At 36.0% G+C, this 16317-nt stretch overlaps 1 protein-coding gene across 8 annotated transcripts in view; it reads left to right on the top strand.

Moving 5' to 3' along the window:
* LOC133185502 (trithorax group protein osa-like) overlaps positions 1 to 16317 on the top strand; it is a 36464-nt gene that overhangs the window by 16255 nt on the left and 3892 nt on the right. For 6 of the 8 annotated variants that reach the window (XM_061320776.1, XM_061320771.1, XM_061320774.1 and 3 more), the window contains 12 exons: positions 2094 to 2250; positions 4951 to 5043; positions 5315 to 5452; positions 5668 to 6678; positions 6887 to 7053; positions 10251 to 10439; positions 10630 to 10864; positions 11875 to 13504; positions 13767 to 14173; positions 14408 to 14623; positions 15633 to 15808; positions 15924 to 16035. In XM_061320776.1, coding sequence (XP_061176760.1) covers positions 2094 to 2250; positions 4951 to 5043; positions 5315 to 5452; positions 5668 to 6678; positions 6887 to 7053; positions 10251 to 10439; positions 10630 to 10864; positions 11875 to 13504; positions 13767 to 14173; positions 14408 to 14623; positions 15633 to 15808; positions 15924 to 16035 — 4531 coding nt within the window. The remainder of the gene's footprint in view (positions 1 to 2093; positions 2251 to 4950; positions 5044 to 5314; positions 5453 to 5667; positions 6679 to 6886; positions 7054 to 10250; positions 10440 to 10629; positions 10865 to 11874; positions 13505 to 13766; positions 14174 to 14407; positions 14624 to 15632; positions 15809 to 15923; positions 16036 to 16317) is intronic. The other 2 variants (XM_061320773.1, XM_061320775.1) reach the window with 2 other exon arrangements.

Below are 16317 nucleotides of genomic sequence, written 5' to 3' on the forward strand. Positions count from 1 at the left end.
AACAATCTGTAGTCATCTGTCTTGTAGGTGTGAGAAACATTGCTAAATTCCACTTTACCAAAAATTCTGATGTTTCAAAAAGATTACACATTTTTCAAAGTAAAACAAACCTTAATATACATAATGAAGGGAGTACATCTAAATATATTAATATGGAATAAATTTGTGACATAAAAAGTATTCCTGATCAACAAGTCAAAGTCTGCATCACAAATCCTAAAATAAATATGCTTGTTGGCATACATGTGATTGTCCTGAGGACATTCACTCAGAAATTAGTCTTCAAGACTTCATTATGTCCCCCATCTGTCCATGTTTGAAATACATAAGAAAAAAAATATTATTCTGATCCAAATAAAAGTTTGATTATATGGAATTAGATGAAATTTTTTCAGTAAAGAAGATTTTGTGAACTTATAAATGAAGTAAAATGGATTACATATGGTAGAACAAAATATTTCATGTAAAATCTTTGATGTTGGATTTAGTATCCGTTAATTTCAAATGATGTTTTCCGAATGTTTCATATCAAAAATGATTAAACAAGGGCACCTGCCTCAGAGTGTTTTTGTCTTTTTTGATCATGTATAAAATACTTTTAAAACTTGAAATGATCTATGTAAATCTTCTAGCAAGCCCAGACTTTAAATTGCTTGTTCTACCTGGATGAACAACCACAGGTAAATGCTTGCTTTAAAACTTGAATTCAGAGTTTCAAGGCATGCAGTGTAATGTGTTGTGTTACTGGGATCTGATTATAGTCTGTTTCTGCTTGACCAATTCAGACAAAATTTGGTGAAACTATTTCCTGCTTGTAATCAGTTGGTGGTGAACTAAGTCAAATGGGTACATATCTGATTCTGTTTCTTTGATTTCAGTGCTTGGAATTTTTATATAAGGTGGATCAGCTAACATTTATTTGGATATATGTAATTTTTTTCAGGGTTGTTGTAAGGAGTTGTTGTTCCTTCAGTGGAAATTTTGCTGCGACAAAATGAAAATTTTATATTTTTGCTTGAATTCAAACCTGGGAGTTTCATTTATAAATCTAAAAACATTAAGTTAACTGTGTACATTATTTGCAAAAGATCATTTGGCAGAAAAAAATTGTTTTTTTTTTAATGGTATAACATTTTTGTGTTTTCAAAGGTATAATCTGACTTGTTCCGTCTTTAAAAAAATGTTTATGTTCAACTCTAAATAAAACAAGGAAAATAAAATAAAAAATCCTCAAGAAATGGGCTAAACACTAATATAAATAGAAAATGCAGGGAAATCTGTTTTCAGGAGCTGTTTTTGATTTATTTTTTTTTTAACAAAATTTTTTTTTTCAAGATCTCTTGAGCTATAAAGATGTAACAATTTTGATTGTATTTTACAGGATCTCTCAGGCTGTAATTATGTAACAATTTGAAGGTACTTTTTTACAGGATTGCAGGATGTGATGATGTAACAATTTTGATGTACATAATCTTTTCAGGCTTTGATTGTTATAATTATGATCTTAAAAAAACAAAAAACAAAACAAATTAGAATTGTTACATCCTGTAAAATATGAATAAAATTGTTAAATCATTACAGCCAGAGAGATCCTTAAAAATGTCATTAAATTGCTACACCAGTTTAGCCTGAGAGATCCTGTAAAATACAAATTGTATATCATTACAGTATGAGAGATTATGTAATATACAAAGATCTCTCAAGCTGTTATAACAAATGGATTATAATTTACAGGATCTCTTAGGCTGTGATGATGTAACAATTTTGCTTAAATTTTACAGGATCTCTCAGACTGTGACAATATAACTTGATATTTTTTACAGGAACTCTTACACTGAACATTATAACAGAATTTGTCTTATACAGGATCTCTCAGACAGTGATGATCTAACAATTTTGATGTATTTTACAGGATCTCAGACTCTTAGGCTGTGACGATAATATAACAATGAATTTACAGGAACTCTTACACCGTTCTAGCAATTTCAATTTGTTTTATATAGGATCTCTCAGGCTATGATTATGTAACAATAAAGTTATATTTTATAGGATCTCTAAGGCTGTTATGTAACAATTTTGATTGTATTTTACAGGATCTCTCAGGCTGTGATGATGTAACATCATGTGACAATAACTCCCAGGGATTACCTACCTCAAACTCGCCACATCCCTCCATTTCATCACTGAGGCCTATCCCCTCTCCAGTAGGATCATCAGGCTCAAGATCAAACACTCCCGCTTCACTGCCAGGTAATATCATTCGAACATTCCTGACAATGGATAAGTCACTTTACGTGCAACCTATATAGAGCTACATAATGTTTCCTTTTCAATCTTGCTAGTTATTTTTATACAGTGTGTATGTACTCAGCCTCACTAAAGGGTCAAAAAAGCTTCTAGTGCATGCTTAACATTTGAGTATGGGAGCTCCGTAGTGCAGAAGTACAATTGTGTGCTTGTGAATAGTATTTGTGAAGTGTCTAAGTAGTAGTGTTTGACTTGTCAGATTAAGTAACAACACTACAATATCTGTGGAAAAAATGAGTTTTTCTTTCTCTTGATGGTCATGTTTTATTCCTTCAGGACGGTTGTTTTGTCTTGATTTAAGAACCCTCTATACACTGCACACTAGAGAGTTCTGATTTTGTGTTATTTTTATGCGGATAGAGTGATCTGCCCTTTGATCAAGAATAAAATAAATTGAAATGAACAGTTTATTACTTAATTTGCGATCAAATCAAGCATTCATAACACTTTAATAGGCCAAGATGAATAGATAGAACACTTCATGTGCAGGTATTTTGCCCACTTAAGTAAACAACAGAGATTTATGCTCATCAGTACTTCATTGTCTTTGAACATTTTTCCTGGGGGTAAATGCAAGGCACCCTATGCTCAAAATGTGATAGATGAGCTCAATACTTACACCTTTACACACTATAATTTTCTCAATGTCCAAAAAATATTTTCCTCTAGTGTATAGAGGGTCCTTAATTTTTTTCCCTCTATTTTAATTTTCATTATTGAACCAAAAAAGTCCAGTGAATGGGACTAAAATTCTTAGAATATACGTATTTTGGGTTTGTTGATGTTTGTTAATGAACATAAATGAAATATGAAATATGTGACTGCTTCATTGAACTGAGTTTTATGTCTATACATATGAGTGGGAAATATACATATATTTGGGTTAGAGATAAGGATCCTTCCAGTTGTACTGGGGGGTGAAGATAAGGACACAAACATGAAAGACAATGCTATCCTGATGACAGAGTTTAGGAAATTGATAGGAGACTGTCGGCTAAGTATTTATAAAAACACTTCCGTGTATTGAGGAAATTTAATATTTTGGCACAGATAGATCCAGTTACTCGGTGTAGGTGTGGATTCAATTGTTTGTAAGTCAAGTAGCATTAAAAGTCACTGTGTCAGAAAAAAAGTCTCAAGTCACAATGGGTGATTTATTTACTGTGCTGGATAACTCCAAGACAAGTGACCTTGGGGCATTGTTCACAGAGCTGTGAATGCATTGAAGTGTGCAATAGAATTCCTTTGTATCATTTGTCTGATTGGCCAATGCTAAAGTGCACCTGTTCACCTGTATCAGTGGAACACAGGTCAGGGTAGACATTATACCTATGTTTAATGAGCATTTAATCCTTTGATTTCTCCCTTCTCTATTGTTCTCCAGACAGGTAAATTCCATTCATGCTCAGCTGAGGCTTTCAGTCTTGGTTTTCCCCTGAAACTAAAAATAACCCACTATCACTGCCAGCAACTAAAAGGTCAGAGGTTATGTTGACATCTGGAAAGCTATAATGACTTAGTGTGGAAGATTTATTGCCTTGTCTGAGGAGTGACTTACCTAATGCTAATAAAACTGATAGGATTATACAGAAGCCAATATTGGGCCAGTGCATTTAACAGTGATGTATTGCAGAAGCTCATAAAAATGGATGTTTTTTAAGAAAGCTGGAAAATGCCATCCTCGAGTTAATTGCTACTTGGGGAGAGTGCCGCTCTTTGATGGAGATTACAGATATGCACTTAAAACAAGTTCAACAGATTCAGAAGAATGGAAGTGTATCAGATTAATTGTTTGTAAATAATGCAGCCTTGAAAAGGAAAATAAAAAAAAGAAATGCTTATGAATTAGAATTGCTACTTTACAAATAATTATGGCAAAGTACATTTGTAAGAGAATTGAAAGATGGCCCCAAGTGCAATTTGACTGAAGTTTTACTTTGAAAGCAAATGTTACTGTAAACATAAAGCAAGCTTGGTCATAAAAGAAAGTTTGCAATGATTTTGTCTAAAATTCATTGCTACTATACATGTCATAGGGGTAAGATAAAAATTCACATTTATTAAGATAAAAACTTCAAAGTATTGAACAGGTTATAGTTGAATAAAAAATGTTTTGGAATTTATTTTTTTTGTTGGTCTGAATTACATTGATTAATTTCCCAAAGTGCCAAAGATAATCCAAAGTCATTATGACAAGGATTCCATTTCAAGTTTGCTAAAAGTGATTAAGAGCTGAATACAGTGTCTCATTTTTACACCTTTTACCAATATGTATCGGGAAAGGAGAAAATGTATGGCTGCACCAGGCATCGAACCCGGGACCCCAACATCACTAGTCAGGTGCTCTACCAACTGAGCTACCTAGGCAGATATTCACAGACCAAACCATTACATATATATACCAATTACTTTCTGCTTCTTTACATGACTCTCTGAGGACTAGCAGGGCTCTAATCATTGTAGAAATAAGATAAAATATACTATATCTGGAAATGTCTTTTATGCTTTAAATATGGACAATGCTTGAACTTTATCTGCAGAACCACTTCTCATATTCTCCACATTTTTCTAGACAAGATAGAGTTCCAAGTTGTTATTGCCAATCTATGGATAATGTATGTGATGTATATTTACTTTTTCCAGGGAATCAGGCAGGCAGTCCTATGCCCCCTCGCCCTCCCTCACAACATGAGAGTAATCCAACATCTAGGATGACCCAGTCACCCATGGCTACTAGTAAGTAAACCATCCAAACATTTGAATAAATTTTTCATGCAGTCTAATCTAAGGAAGTAATGAACCATATTTAAAGATGTAGTTTTAAATGCAGATATAAAATATCCTCACCCCCCCCCCCCCCCCCCAAAAAAAAATGATGCACAAATGTGTCAAAAATCAAGAATACATGTGTCAGCATACATATCATATTTGATTGAAAAAACATTTTGTTGGTCCTTATTTGAAGAAAGATTTTCTGAGGTTCTAATTAAACATTTTGTTTTTGTAGGTTATAATCAACAAATGATGCCCCCTCCCATGGGTCCAAATCAAGTGAATTATGGGCCAGGCATGGGCAAGATGCCAGGGAACATGCCTGGACCAATGAATCAGGGGTTCTCCCAATATAATTCCCATTATCCACAAGGTATGTACTTACGGAGAAATATTGCTAAGGGGTGTAGATAGTGCTCATTTTAGTAGAGAAAAAAACATCATTATATTGTACAATAACTGCATCTAGACTAAAGAAAAACTATATGCTATAGATTGATAATATTCATCATATGGGAGTTGAAATTCAGGATGCTTTTCTAAGGCATGTGAATTTAGAGCAACTGAATGCTATTTCTGTATTTGTAGGTAACTATTCAAGTCGACCAGGAATGCCCCCTGGTGGTGCAGTGATGCAAAATTACCCCATGTACAATGGTCCCACCCCAGGAGCACCTAGTGCAGGTGCCCCAAATATGTACAATAATATGCCTGTGAACAGAAATTCAAGTTACAATCCATATGGAGGACAGAATAATATGATGAGTGGTATGAATAATTATAACGCTGGAATGCCTGAAATGGCAAATGGACCAAGACCTCCGACCCCTGGAACGCCAGGGTCAGGGGGATCCTCCTCCAAAAGTGCTAAGGCCGCAGCACAAGCTGCATTGATGGCAGCAGCAAATCAGCAAAGGTCACAACAGCCGAGTGGTCGCTCAAACATACCTCCACCCTCCCAGATGATGTATGGACAGGGTGGACCCCACCCGGGTTATCCGGGAGGGATGACAAACTCTCATTCTCCAGTGCCTAATTCTCTAGGACCCAATTCTAATATGCCAAATTCTAGTAGTGCACCCAATATGGCAGACTCTTCTACCCATAATTCCCTGCCTCCTTCTCAGGAGAGTAGTAATCCTCAATCAAATGGCCCGCCATCAAATTCCTTCGGATCCCCGTCATCTGTGTCATCAACCAATGAAAAAATGCCTTCACAACAAAACATCCCTCCATCTAAAAAGCAAAATATGCAACGAGACTCCAGTATATCATCCGGCTCAAATGACAATGTGACATCATCATCAGAAATGACTGCTAATAATAATAATGACAGTAGTGTACCGCCTCAGTCTGGATCCATGGACTCTAAAGAACCACAGTCAGGGACTCCTCCCAATCAGGGGCTACCCTCAGAGAGTTTGGGGGCTGACAGCAATATGTCCTCTCTGACGGACACTTCGTCCCAAGGAGGGGACATGTCTTGTCATGAGCAGAAGGATGTAGAGATGCCTAGCATACCTGACCAGAGTAACTTGCCACCTAATGCAATGAAGCAGGAATTACCCATCACAACTACAGCAACTACAAATGCCATGGGTAAGATTCAAAGGGGGATGACTTCTTCAAAGGTTTAAGAATTGTGGAATAAATGAGTGAAAATATTAATGTTGGCAAGTTTCTATCAGATGTATCATTTTCCTTTGGTAAATTTTGTGAAAATTTCATCACCTGTTATTATGAACAAATTGCAATAGAAAGAAATAGGTGAAAAGAAAGTAGCTAAGAAGATTAAATCTTTTCTTAGACAAAAACATAGTGACCCAGGTGAACACTTGTCCGGTGATGAGCACCACAGCAGAAGTGTCCAGCGACGGACACCCCCACATTCCGGCCATACCCCAGCAACAACAGCCTGCACCACCCAACCCAATGCCCCCACTAGAGGAAGTAGTCCCAGACAAAAAAAAGAAAGTAAGTCTGGCTGTTTACAATTATCTCTGTGTTACATCATTCAAGTAAACCAATCATTTGGCTTCTTATTTCATTTTTCTATAGAAAATGTCAATTTGAATTTTGATTTGCATGGATTATTACCTCAATTTTTTTATTATTATTGGATTATGTTTGATTTTTTAATTTTTTTTTTTAATTTTTTTTTTTTGTTTTCAATGGAACTGTTAAACCAGACTTTGAATTCAATTGAAAAATCAAGAATGATTGGTTTTGACCTCATTATGTGTGCTTTAAGCAACATGGTTGTGGCTGAAGTTTTCTTTCCTGTTCTCCAATTGGTCTAACTCTATTTCATCTGCTAATACCAGAATTTGCACTTCAGTTTTGGATGGGCCCGGTTAAAGGCAGATTTACCCTCTGATTTGTTAGCTTATGTGCTATAGTTGTGGAATTTTGTTTTACGAAAGTCAATAAAGACTTGCCCTTACTTTGACAGAACGAAAAACCATTTTCAGCTTAATTCCCACATGCTTCTTATAATCATGCCTGATTTTTTTTTTTTTTTTTTTTTTGAAAGTATTGAAATATTCAAATAATTTATAAGGGCTATTCCAGTAAAAATTATGTGAAGGGGTGGAATGCCACTGACATTTAGCCCCCCCCCCCCTTTAAATTTTTATCACAAAGCACCAATAGAATTAAGAAAAAATGCAATAATATAGGTCTGATGTGAACAAGTACATTGTTTTGCTTTAGAAATAATCTTCTTCCTTTCCATGATAAGTGAATCTTTTACTTCTAAGACTTTTTAGAACAAGAAAAGTTTGGGGGGGGGGGGGGGTAATTGAAGGAATCTGGGTTGCTATCAGAATGACTAAGTTTAATATTTTTCTTTACAATTAATAAAAAAAAATCCCTTGTTATTATTTCTGACTAATTGAACTGCAGAAATAATATTATTTTATCATGTTTATAATCTCTAAAAGTGATTCCACATGTTTAGCACGAATTTTCTCTGGTTCAGATTACTGAAAGTTATTTCATTGTACCATTTATTGGTTGTTTATCATAAATACCAACACACAATAATTACTTTTTAAAGAAGAGTATAAAGTCATGTAACCAGAATCTCATAAGAAATTGTGGTCCAAGTCAAACAAAACGTTTACACAGCTTTAGGAAAGATAACTCTTATACCGAGATATCATTTACAGATGGGTAAAAAAAAGAAAACGAGAAGTCCGACTTGATTTCATCAAGAAGTGTGTTTCATTAGATTTCATAATAGTATAACTTAAATGTTGTGGGTCAAAGCTGGAGACAATTCCTGTCTCTCCCCACACCAACAGTAGTAAATCATGTACACCACCCTCAAGAATACAAAAAAAATACCCCCCACCCCCAACCAACAGAAAAAAAAAATGAAAATTGGAATTCCACCCCCCTCAGAAAATTTTAACTGTAATAGCCCTAAAAGTAGGGAATGAAACAAAAGCTCTACATTTTATAATAAGTTTGGAAAATAAATTTTGATTGTGATGGACACAAGGAAAAGAGGACAGGTAAAAATGGTAGTGTGTTCATTTGTAGGAGGGTGTAAGCTCACATCCACCTACCCCTGCTAGCTTGGTAGCCCCCTCCCCAGGGAGTGCCAGTGTTTCGTCCTATCACGAAGAGTTTGACAATATTACCAGCCCTCCCATTGGTTCTAACTGGGCTGGTAACCAGACAGTAAGTCACGTGCACAAAATGTGGGTGTGGTCATTTTTTGCTGTCATATATCTGTTGGGACTCTGGTCATTGTCTCTGTATTTGCATTGTATCCTGTTGCCAATTTCTCTTTCCTCGCCATTTTTGTTTTTGTATATATACTGCCTGGTTCGTGGTATTGTTTTATCATTTACCACACATCTTGCACTTAATATGAGCCTTTTTTATTTGTTGTGTCTCGGTATAAGTACTGCACAAGTATATCATTAAATAATTTGATAATAAGCATTATAATTACTTAGCTTTTATGCATACTAAACTAATATTTTGGATTACCATTTTATTCTAGGACATTGAAATTTGGATATTGATTTTGAGGAAAATGAATCACCTATTTGAAATGTTGTCTCTTGTATAGTATTTTCAAAGAGGTTAAATGTCTGTCACTTCTGTTGTTTTCTATTTCAAGTGTTGTGCCCTTCATTTTCTGTCAAGAAATTCATTTTAAGAAATTGTAATTGGGATGCTTATTGATGTCAGTAAGTTTTATTGAAGAAAACTAATTTAGATTTGCTTTGTTAATATATTGATTACTTAACAGCTTGGTTGTAGATATTTATACATTCATAGTGTAGTGGCATACAACTACCAGTGCACTCAGGAAAAAAAAAAAGATTTTGTCACTCTACTCAAAGTATTAGTGTATTTGTAACTAAGAAGATAAATAAAAACAGACAAAAATTTCAATATTTAAAATTTTTTTAAATTTTTTTCTGCATGTTTACTATTGTACTCCTGTCTATTATTTCAAATGTGGAGATTTATGAAAACTGATATATCAAATCATGTCCTCCTTTAATATTGTGAATAAACTTTAAAAACTGTTATTATAGCTCACCTTAAAGTACATGAATTTAGAATAGGTTCAATTCACAGTAATTTATATTGGTCATGCCAGGATTAGACTTGCAGTGATGATGAATCTAGGAATAATTTCTACAAGTCTCAGATGGTCAATGTTTTCAAATCAGGTCAAAATTCAACTGTTAGTCCAATATGGACCAAACATTCTAGATGATGCATCTAGGAATGTTTACTTAAAGGCATTCTACAGATTCTGCATCAACTGATGTATTCGTAATTATTGGTAAGGTGAAGGTTTTTTGAGCAGGTCACATTTCCAAAAAGTTATGAACCTTCCCTGAACCAAACTTGCATTGATGATGGTAGAAATGCAAAGCACTGGAGTCTTACTTCGGTTCTGTATATTTTAATTGTGAAGTTAAACAGTGATGATAAAACTACCTTTACATGATTTTTTTTAATTATTCGTTGCCATACTGTAGATTACATTTGCGGAGGTGAGCTGTGATATATATCTGATTACCTATATTTTTTTTAATTCTTGATATACTTTTGTTTATCTATTCTTCACTTATTCCCAAATTTATATTTATTTACCAAGGAACTAACTTTATGGTTTTTGAATCATTTTGTCTTTGTAGAAGGGAGGAGATGTGAACAAATTGTATGAAATGGGCAATGAACCAGAACGCCGGTATTTCCTGAATCGACTGTTGAGCTTTCTGGAGGAGAGAAATGCTCCACTTAACAACATGCCTTCTATAAGTAAACAGCCCTTGGACCTATATCGGCTTTATCTACATGTCCAAGAGAAGGGTGGAATGCTTGAGGTATATACTGGCAATTATTTGTTTAGGAAATCTAATCATGTATTCTGTTACTGCAAAAATTTATTGCATAGATGTTGTCCGTGTTCAGATTTTCTCTAAATGTGAAAATACTTGTCATTTTCCGTCAGGTAGGTTTACAAATAGATGTCTTCATTCTTATGAAAGTAAAAATATTGTTTGTTTTTTACAGGTTACAAAAGCAAAAAAGTGGAAAGAAATCTGTGGTCTTATAAATATTGGTAGTTCTGCCAGTGCTGCATTTACACTTAAGAAGAACTACATCAAATACCTCTTTCATTATGAGTGCCAGTTTGAGCGTGGTGGGATGGATCCTGGACCTATCCTTGCCAGCATGGAGGCTCAGCTGGCTCAGAAACGCGAGTCCAAGAAAAGTCGAGCACCCTCACCGGGTAAGAAGGATAAAGGTCGGAGATATTTTTAACTTTTCAATGTGTGGATGTTGTTGATGCTAATATAGGTAGGCTTGCTCTTTTTAACACTTACTTTTCCTTCTCTCTACTTCTCCCCCTTCTAGCCATTGTTTTCCTGTCTTAAGTTAAAGAAATAACCCCCCCCCTTCGATAAAGAAAATGAAAATAAAAAATAAAAAGAATCTTTGAAACAGAGAAACCAAACACAAAGGTTGTTTTGAACAGAGGGTGAATGGAACAACTGCACCATGGTTATTAGGACAAGGGTTGAGGAGTAAAATAATTGTCCATATTAATTTGTAATGGAATAACTTTATACAATTAAACTTGGCCTTAGGGATGATGATGATCATAAGATTTGTCATGACTTTGAACACAGTATTGTGGTGAGGTCAATGCCACAGGGCTCGGAAGTGTCAAATTTTGTAGGTCTTGGGAATGTAAAGTTCTAAGAGAGAAAACTATTGAAGTAGCATAAGGAGCTCTTGACACAGAGATTGGCTAGGGTCAAGAGGTCAATCAATTCTAACCATGGTTGTTTACATAAGGTCAAGGTCAAATGGGTGAGAATTTCTTATAGGCCCCTGTCTTTTTAATGTTAGGACTGTGAAAGATCATACTTTCATACTCCATACAAAAATGTGACTAGATGTGTTATAACCTTCATCCAATTAATATTAACAAAACTTGGCCACGGGACTTTGCATTTATTATTTTCTGTTGCAAGATGGCAAAGTTCTTTTTTTGGCTATTTAAAAGTATGCCCTTTCTTAAGTTGCACCACAGGGAGTAATTGTCTCATTAGGGCTTTTCTATTTCATATACCTTTTACACTCTTTGTAAATGTTGCCAATGTTTCTTGCCTGCTTTTGAATTTAATTGAGAGCCAAGTTAAATTGATGTCGTAAATTAAAGAAAAATGATACAATATGCCTGAGTTGTTGTTTAAAAAAAAGAATAATGAATGTTAGAAGTTATCAAATGTTTGGACTTGTTATTTTCAGCTGGATCTCAAGGTTCCCAAGATGCATTTAGACCACCAAGTAATTCCAATGCTAATCAGGGAATGGAGGGATTCCCAGGAAATATGCCTAATCAAGGCTTTGACCCCAACATGGGTCCCATGGGTATGCCAGGGATGATGCCTGGACAGGGACAAATGATGAACAACATGATGCCACCCAGTTCTATGGGTGGAATGGGCCATAATCAAATGATGCACCCAGGAATGATGGGTGGTAACTACAGCATGAGACCAGGCATGATGAATCCTAACATGATGCCTCATAATAACATGATGGGCATGCCTCCAAGTGGCAACATGGGCATGTCCCAGAACAATATGGGCATGCCTGGCAATAATATGGGTATACAAGGAGGTGGTATGAGGATGTCACATGGAAACAACATGGCCATGCCCAACAGCAGCATGGGAGGCATGCATTCTGGGAACAACATGCCTATGCCACCACAAAATAATATGGGCATGGGGCATGGCAATTCTATGGGAATGCCTCCAGGGAACAACATGGCTATGCCACCACAAAATAATATGGGCATGAGACCTGGAAGTAACATGGGAATGCAGCCATCTGGAAATCACATGCCCATGCCTTCATCAACAGGGAATATGCCTCCTTCGTCAACAAATCAAGTAGCACCACCTGTGAATGGTGATAGCATTAGCTGTCAGGACCCATTTGCAGATGATCTAAATAATAGTGGTTTTATGAATTCAAACCAACCAAATTCTCAAGGATCAAATTATTCTGGCATGCCACCCCATAGTAGTGCTGGAAACTTCAATAATAACAGCACCAATTTCAATAAACCAAATATCCCTCCCAGCAGTATGGCTCAAAATGTCCCTTCAAGCACTATGGGACAAACTCCAGCACCCAGTATACCATCTCAAAATAGCATGGGACCTAACATGATGCCAAGCATAGGACCCGGTGCTCCCCCATCTGGCACAATGATGCCAGGTTCTGGAACATCAAATGTACCAATGAACAGTATGGGACAACCTATGACCCCTAGCAGTATGTCACAGTCTATGCCTCCAAGTAGTTCAGGGCAGTCATTGCCTCCTACCAGCATGGGTCAATCAATGCCACCAAGTAGCACAATGCAATCCATGCCCCCTAGCAGCATGGGTCAGCAGGTTTCCCCCAACAGTGTCAGTCAGTCTTTGCCTCCAAACAGTATGGGACAGTCGGCTCCTGTCAGCTCTATGGATCAATCTATGGCAACCACAAGTGTTCCTCAGAACAGCGTTTTACCTAGTGTTATGACTCAGAACAATATGTCTCAAAATCTTCCAGCAAGTATATCACAGAGCCTGCCATCAAGTTCTGTGTCACAGACATTTAATAATATGAACCAGTGTGGCCCGTCTAGTAGCATGGGCCAGAATATGCCTCCTATCTCTTCTTCACAAATTTTTCAGCCAAATATGGAGAACTCAATGCCAAACTTGTCACAGGATTCCTCCATACCATTTTCCAATTATCAGTCCAATAACTCGCAAGATGGTGACCTTTCCCAGGGCTCCACATCCAACATGAGCACACATTCAATGTCCTCTGGGCGGAATTTTCCATTTGGTGAAAATCAGTTCAATAAGCCAGAAAGGTATACATATCATTCAGCATGGATGAGTTTCATTAACCTGAGAACAAAAAAAAAAAATCTATGTAATTGTATCAGAAAATATGACTGAAAATATGACAGAATTTATAACTATTTTGTATCTAATGGGAAAAAAAAAAATGATGGATGCAGAAATTCTATAGTTTTTTCATTTAAAGATATTTATCATTTGCAAATTGTCAACATTAACAGAGGTATTGTAAAGAAATATTTCTTTATGAAGAATTTTTTTTACCAATTTCAGGTTTGATTCTCCAAACCCTGTGCAATCTGTCACGCCCACACCAACCCCTCCCCCTCAACGCCAGCCTACACCACAGTCATCCACTCCATTACAGCAACCACCACAACCGCCACAAGATGCCACATTTCCACCAAACAGATATGGAAATCAGCCTCCTTCTGTGATGCCCCAGGGTACACAGCCACATGTAGGTGGTCCCCCTCATGATCCATATCATCAGAACTTCCCTCATCAGCAAGGATATTCCACCCCCAACAAAATGATGACAGGGCCCCAGGACCAGTATGGAGGTTATCCCTCTCAGTATCAGAATTATCCTGGCCAGAGACCAGCCATGAGGAATGATATGAATATGGGAATGTATGGCACTCCTAATAAACGGTTTCCAGACCAATACCCTAACCAAGGTGAGGAATTTGGAGATTCATGTGAATACGTTGTCCCTGAAGGCGTAGGTGTGGTTTTGAATTTGTGTTTGGTCTACTGTCAATTTATTAGATCACTAAATCAATTTTCCCCTACAAAAAATGTCTTTACTTCATGCTAAAATAATTTTATGAATTCCAAATTTGACAATTTTTATTTTAAAGCAATACAAATTTTGAATCAATGGCTGACAATTTTGACTGATTTGTTGACAGCTGGCTATAACTCGCAGCCACCTCCTTCCTCAGGGTACGCCTCCCTGCCTTGTAACACACAGTCCTCTGCTTATAACTCCTCAGGGATGATGGGCTATAACGCCCCACCATCATCGTACACTGATGGGTCCCATCAAAGTTCTTATTATAATAACCAGCCTTCATCGTATGGAGACGGTTCTTATCACAGGGACGGTATGGGCTATGATTCACAGGGTAGGCACAATATATAGTAGAGTAGAAAAACTTTTTTACTAAAATAACATTTTTTTTTTCTTTTTTGTTCTTTTTACCCCTTTCCTTGTGTGAAATGTAAATACTTTCATTTTGATTAAATACTTTCATTTTGGCCTGTTTAATACTAACTTTGACATAAAAATTTTCTTATAGTCACTTTTAGCTGGTATGCTCCTCTTTCATATTGATTAAACCCTAAGTAAATGGTGAGAGTTGTCCAAAACTTTCATAGGCACTGAATCTGCTCTGGCTGTAGATGTTGAAATGAACTTTAGTGTAGTTTTTTTCCGCTGTCAACTTCATTTAGCCAAACTATCATTAGTAAATGCATCTTAGAATAAATATTTTTAAAACCCTGCTGTACATTTGATTACCAGATGAGTAATTGAATGTTTATCTATGGGAACTGAAATAAAAACTATGGATTGATTAACTTATTTGGACATACACTGGATTTGTCAAATTTTCTAATAGAATAATGATCAAATTGGTTAAATTGCATCTTACTGAAAGTCAAGAAATGTGAAAATTCCTTTTATTTATGAGCAATGTTTGATGATTCTTATTTGAAAAAGTTAAGTAGGAATATGCAGAGTGAAATTTCAATAATGATTGATACTGACAACTTGCCTTTCCACACCATTATATGTAATTCTCTGCTCACCTTACCATAAACCCTTTTCCACATCATTGTTTAAAATGCTTTGTATTTCCTTCAGTAAAGTAGATTTATATAGAGGTTAACCATAAACATGGAAATTTATTTATGGGAATAACAGGAAACTTTCATTCATCAGATAAATTACTTGAAATGATGAGCCTTTTGATTTGTCTTGTTTATGGAAGGGGCGGGGGCATAAATGTAATTTATAAACCTATAACCCACAAGTATTCTGCTTCAGAGTTGCTCATTGGAATTTTCATTTGTTTTCATTTATTTAAAATTTGTTCTTTAAAAGCATTCTGGATTTTGAATTCCTTCTTGTAGATTCTAGACCCAATAATCAGTGGTCACCAATGCCAAGGTATAGCCATGGCCACCATAACATGGGAATGAGCCCCGCCCCCAATATACCACCCCACATGGCACCATTCAACAGGACCCACAGGATGTCTCCTACCCCTAGTCACAAAGCAGGACCCTACATGTCACCTCCCAAAATGGTAAAAGTCATCATCTGTTGAAATTTTCTTAAAGTGAAAAATGTTCCTAGACTTATTTTAAATGAAATATTTTCATTTATATTCATTTGTTGAATAACAGTGCATTTTGTTACAGAAGATGCCCCCAAATCAAATTCCTAAGAAGGAAATTCCATTCCCGCATGACAGTGTAGAGGCGACAACACCTAATTACTTCAAAAGGCGACGTTTGACACGATCTGATGTTGGTATGTTGCATGTTCCACTCAGCTGTTTTCACATGTTCATCACCTGTTTAATGTTTCATACGCACATAAATTTTTAGCATTGTTATTTGACATGTAAATCATCATGCTGACAGTCAAACAAAAATTACTTCTGTGTTTTAAATGCATTTTGTATCTTAGTACTGATATAACATGATCTGTTGTATTAAGTGAGATTAATCCCTTGTTATCCCCCCTTTTTTCCATGAATGGATGTAAGTTTTGTTTGGCCATCAGACTATTCCTCACAAATAGGCACATACA

Source organism: Saccostrea echinata, unplaced genomic scaffold, assembly GCF_033153115.1.
Source record: "Saccostrea echinata isolate AGI-Se365-2 ecotype Australia unplaced genomic scaffold, CSIRO_AGI_Sech_v1 ptg000012l, whole genome shotgun sequence".
NCBI lineage: Eukaryota > Metazoa > Mollusca > Bivalvia > Ostreida > Ostreidae > Saccostrea > Saccostrea echinata.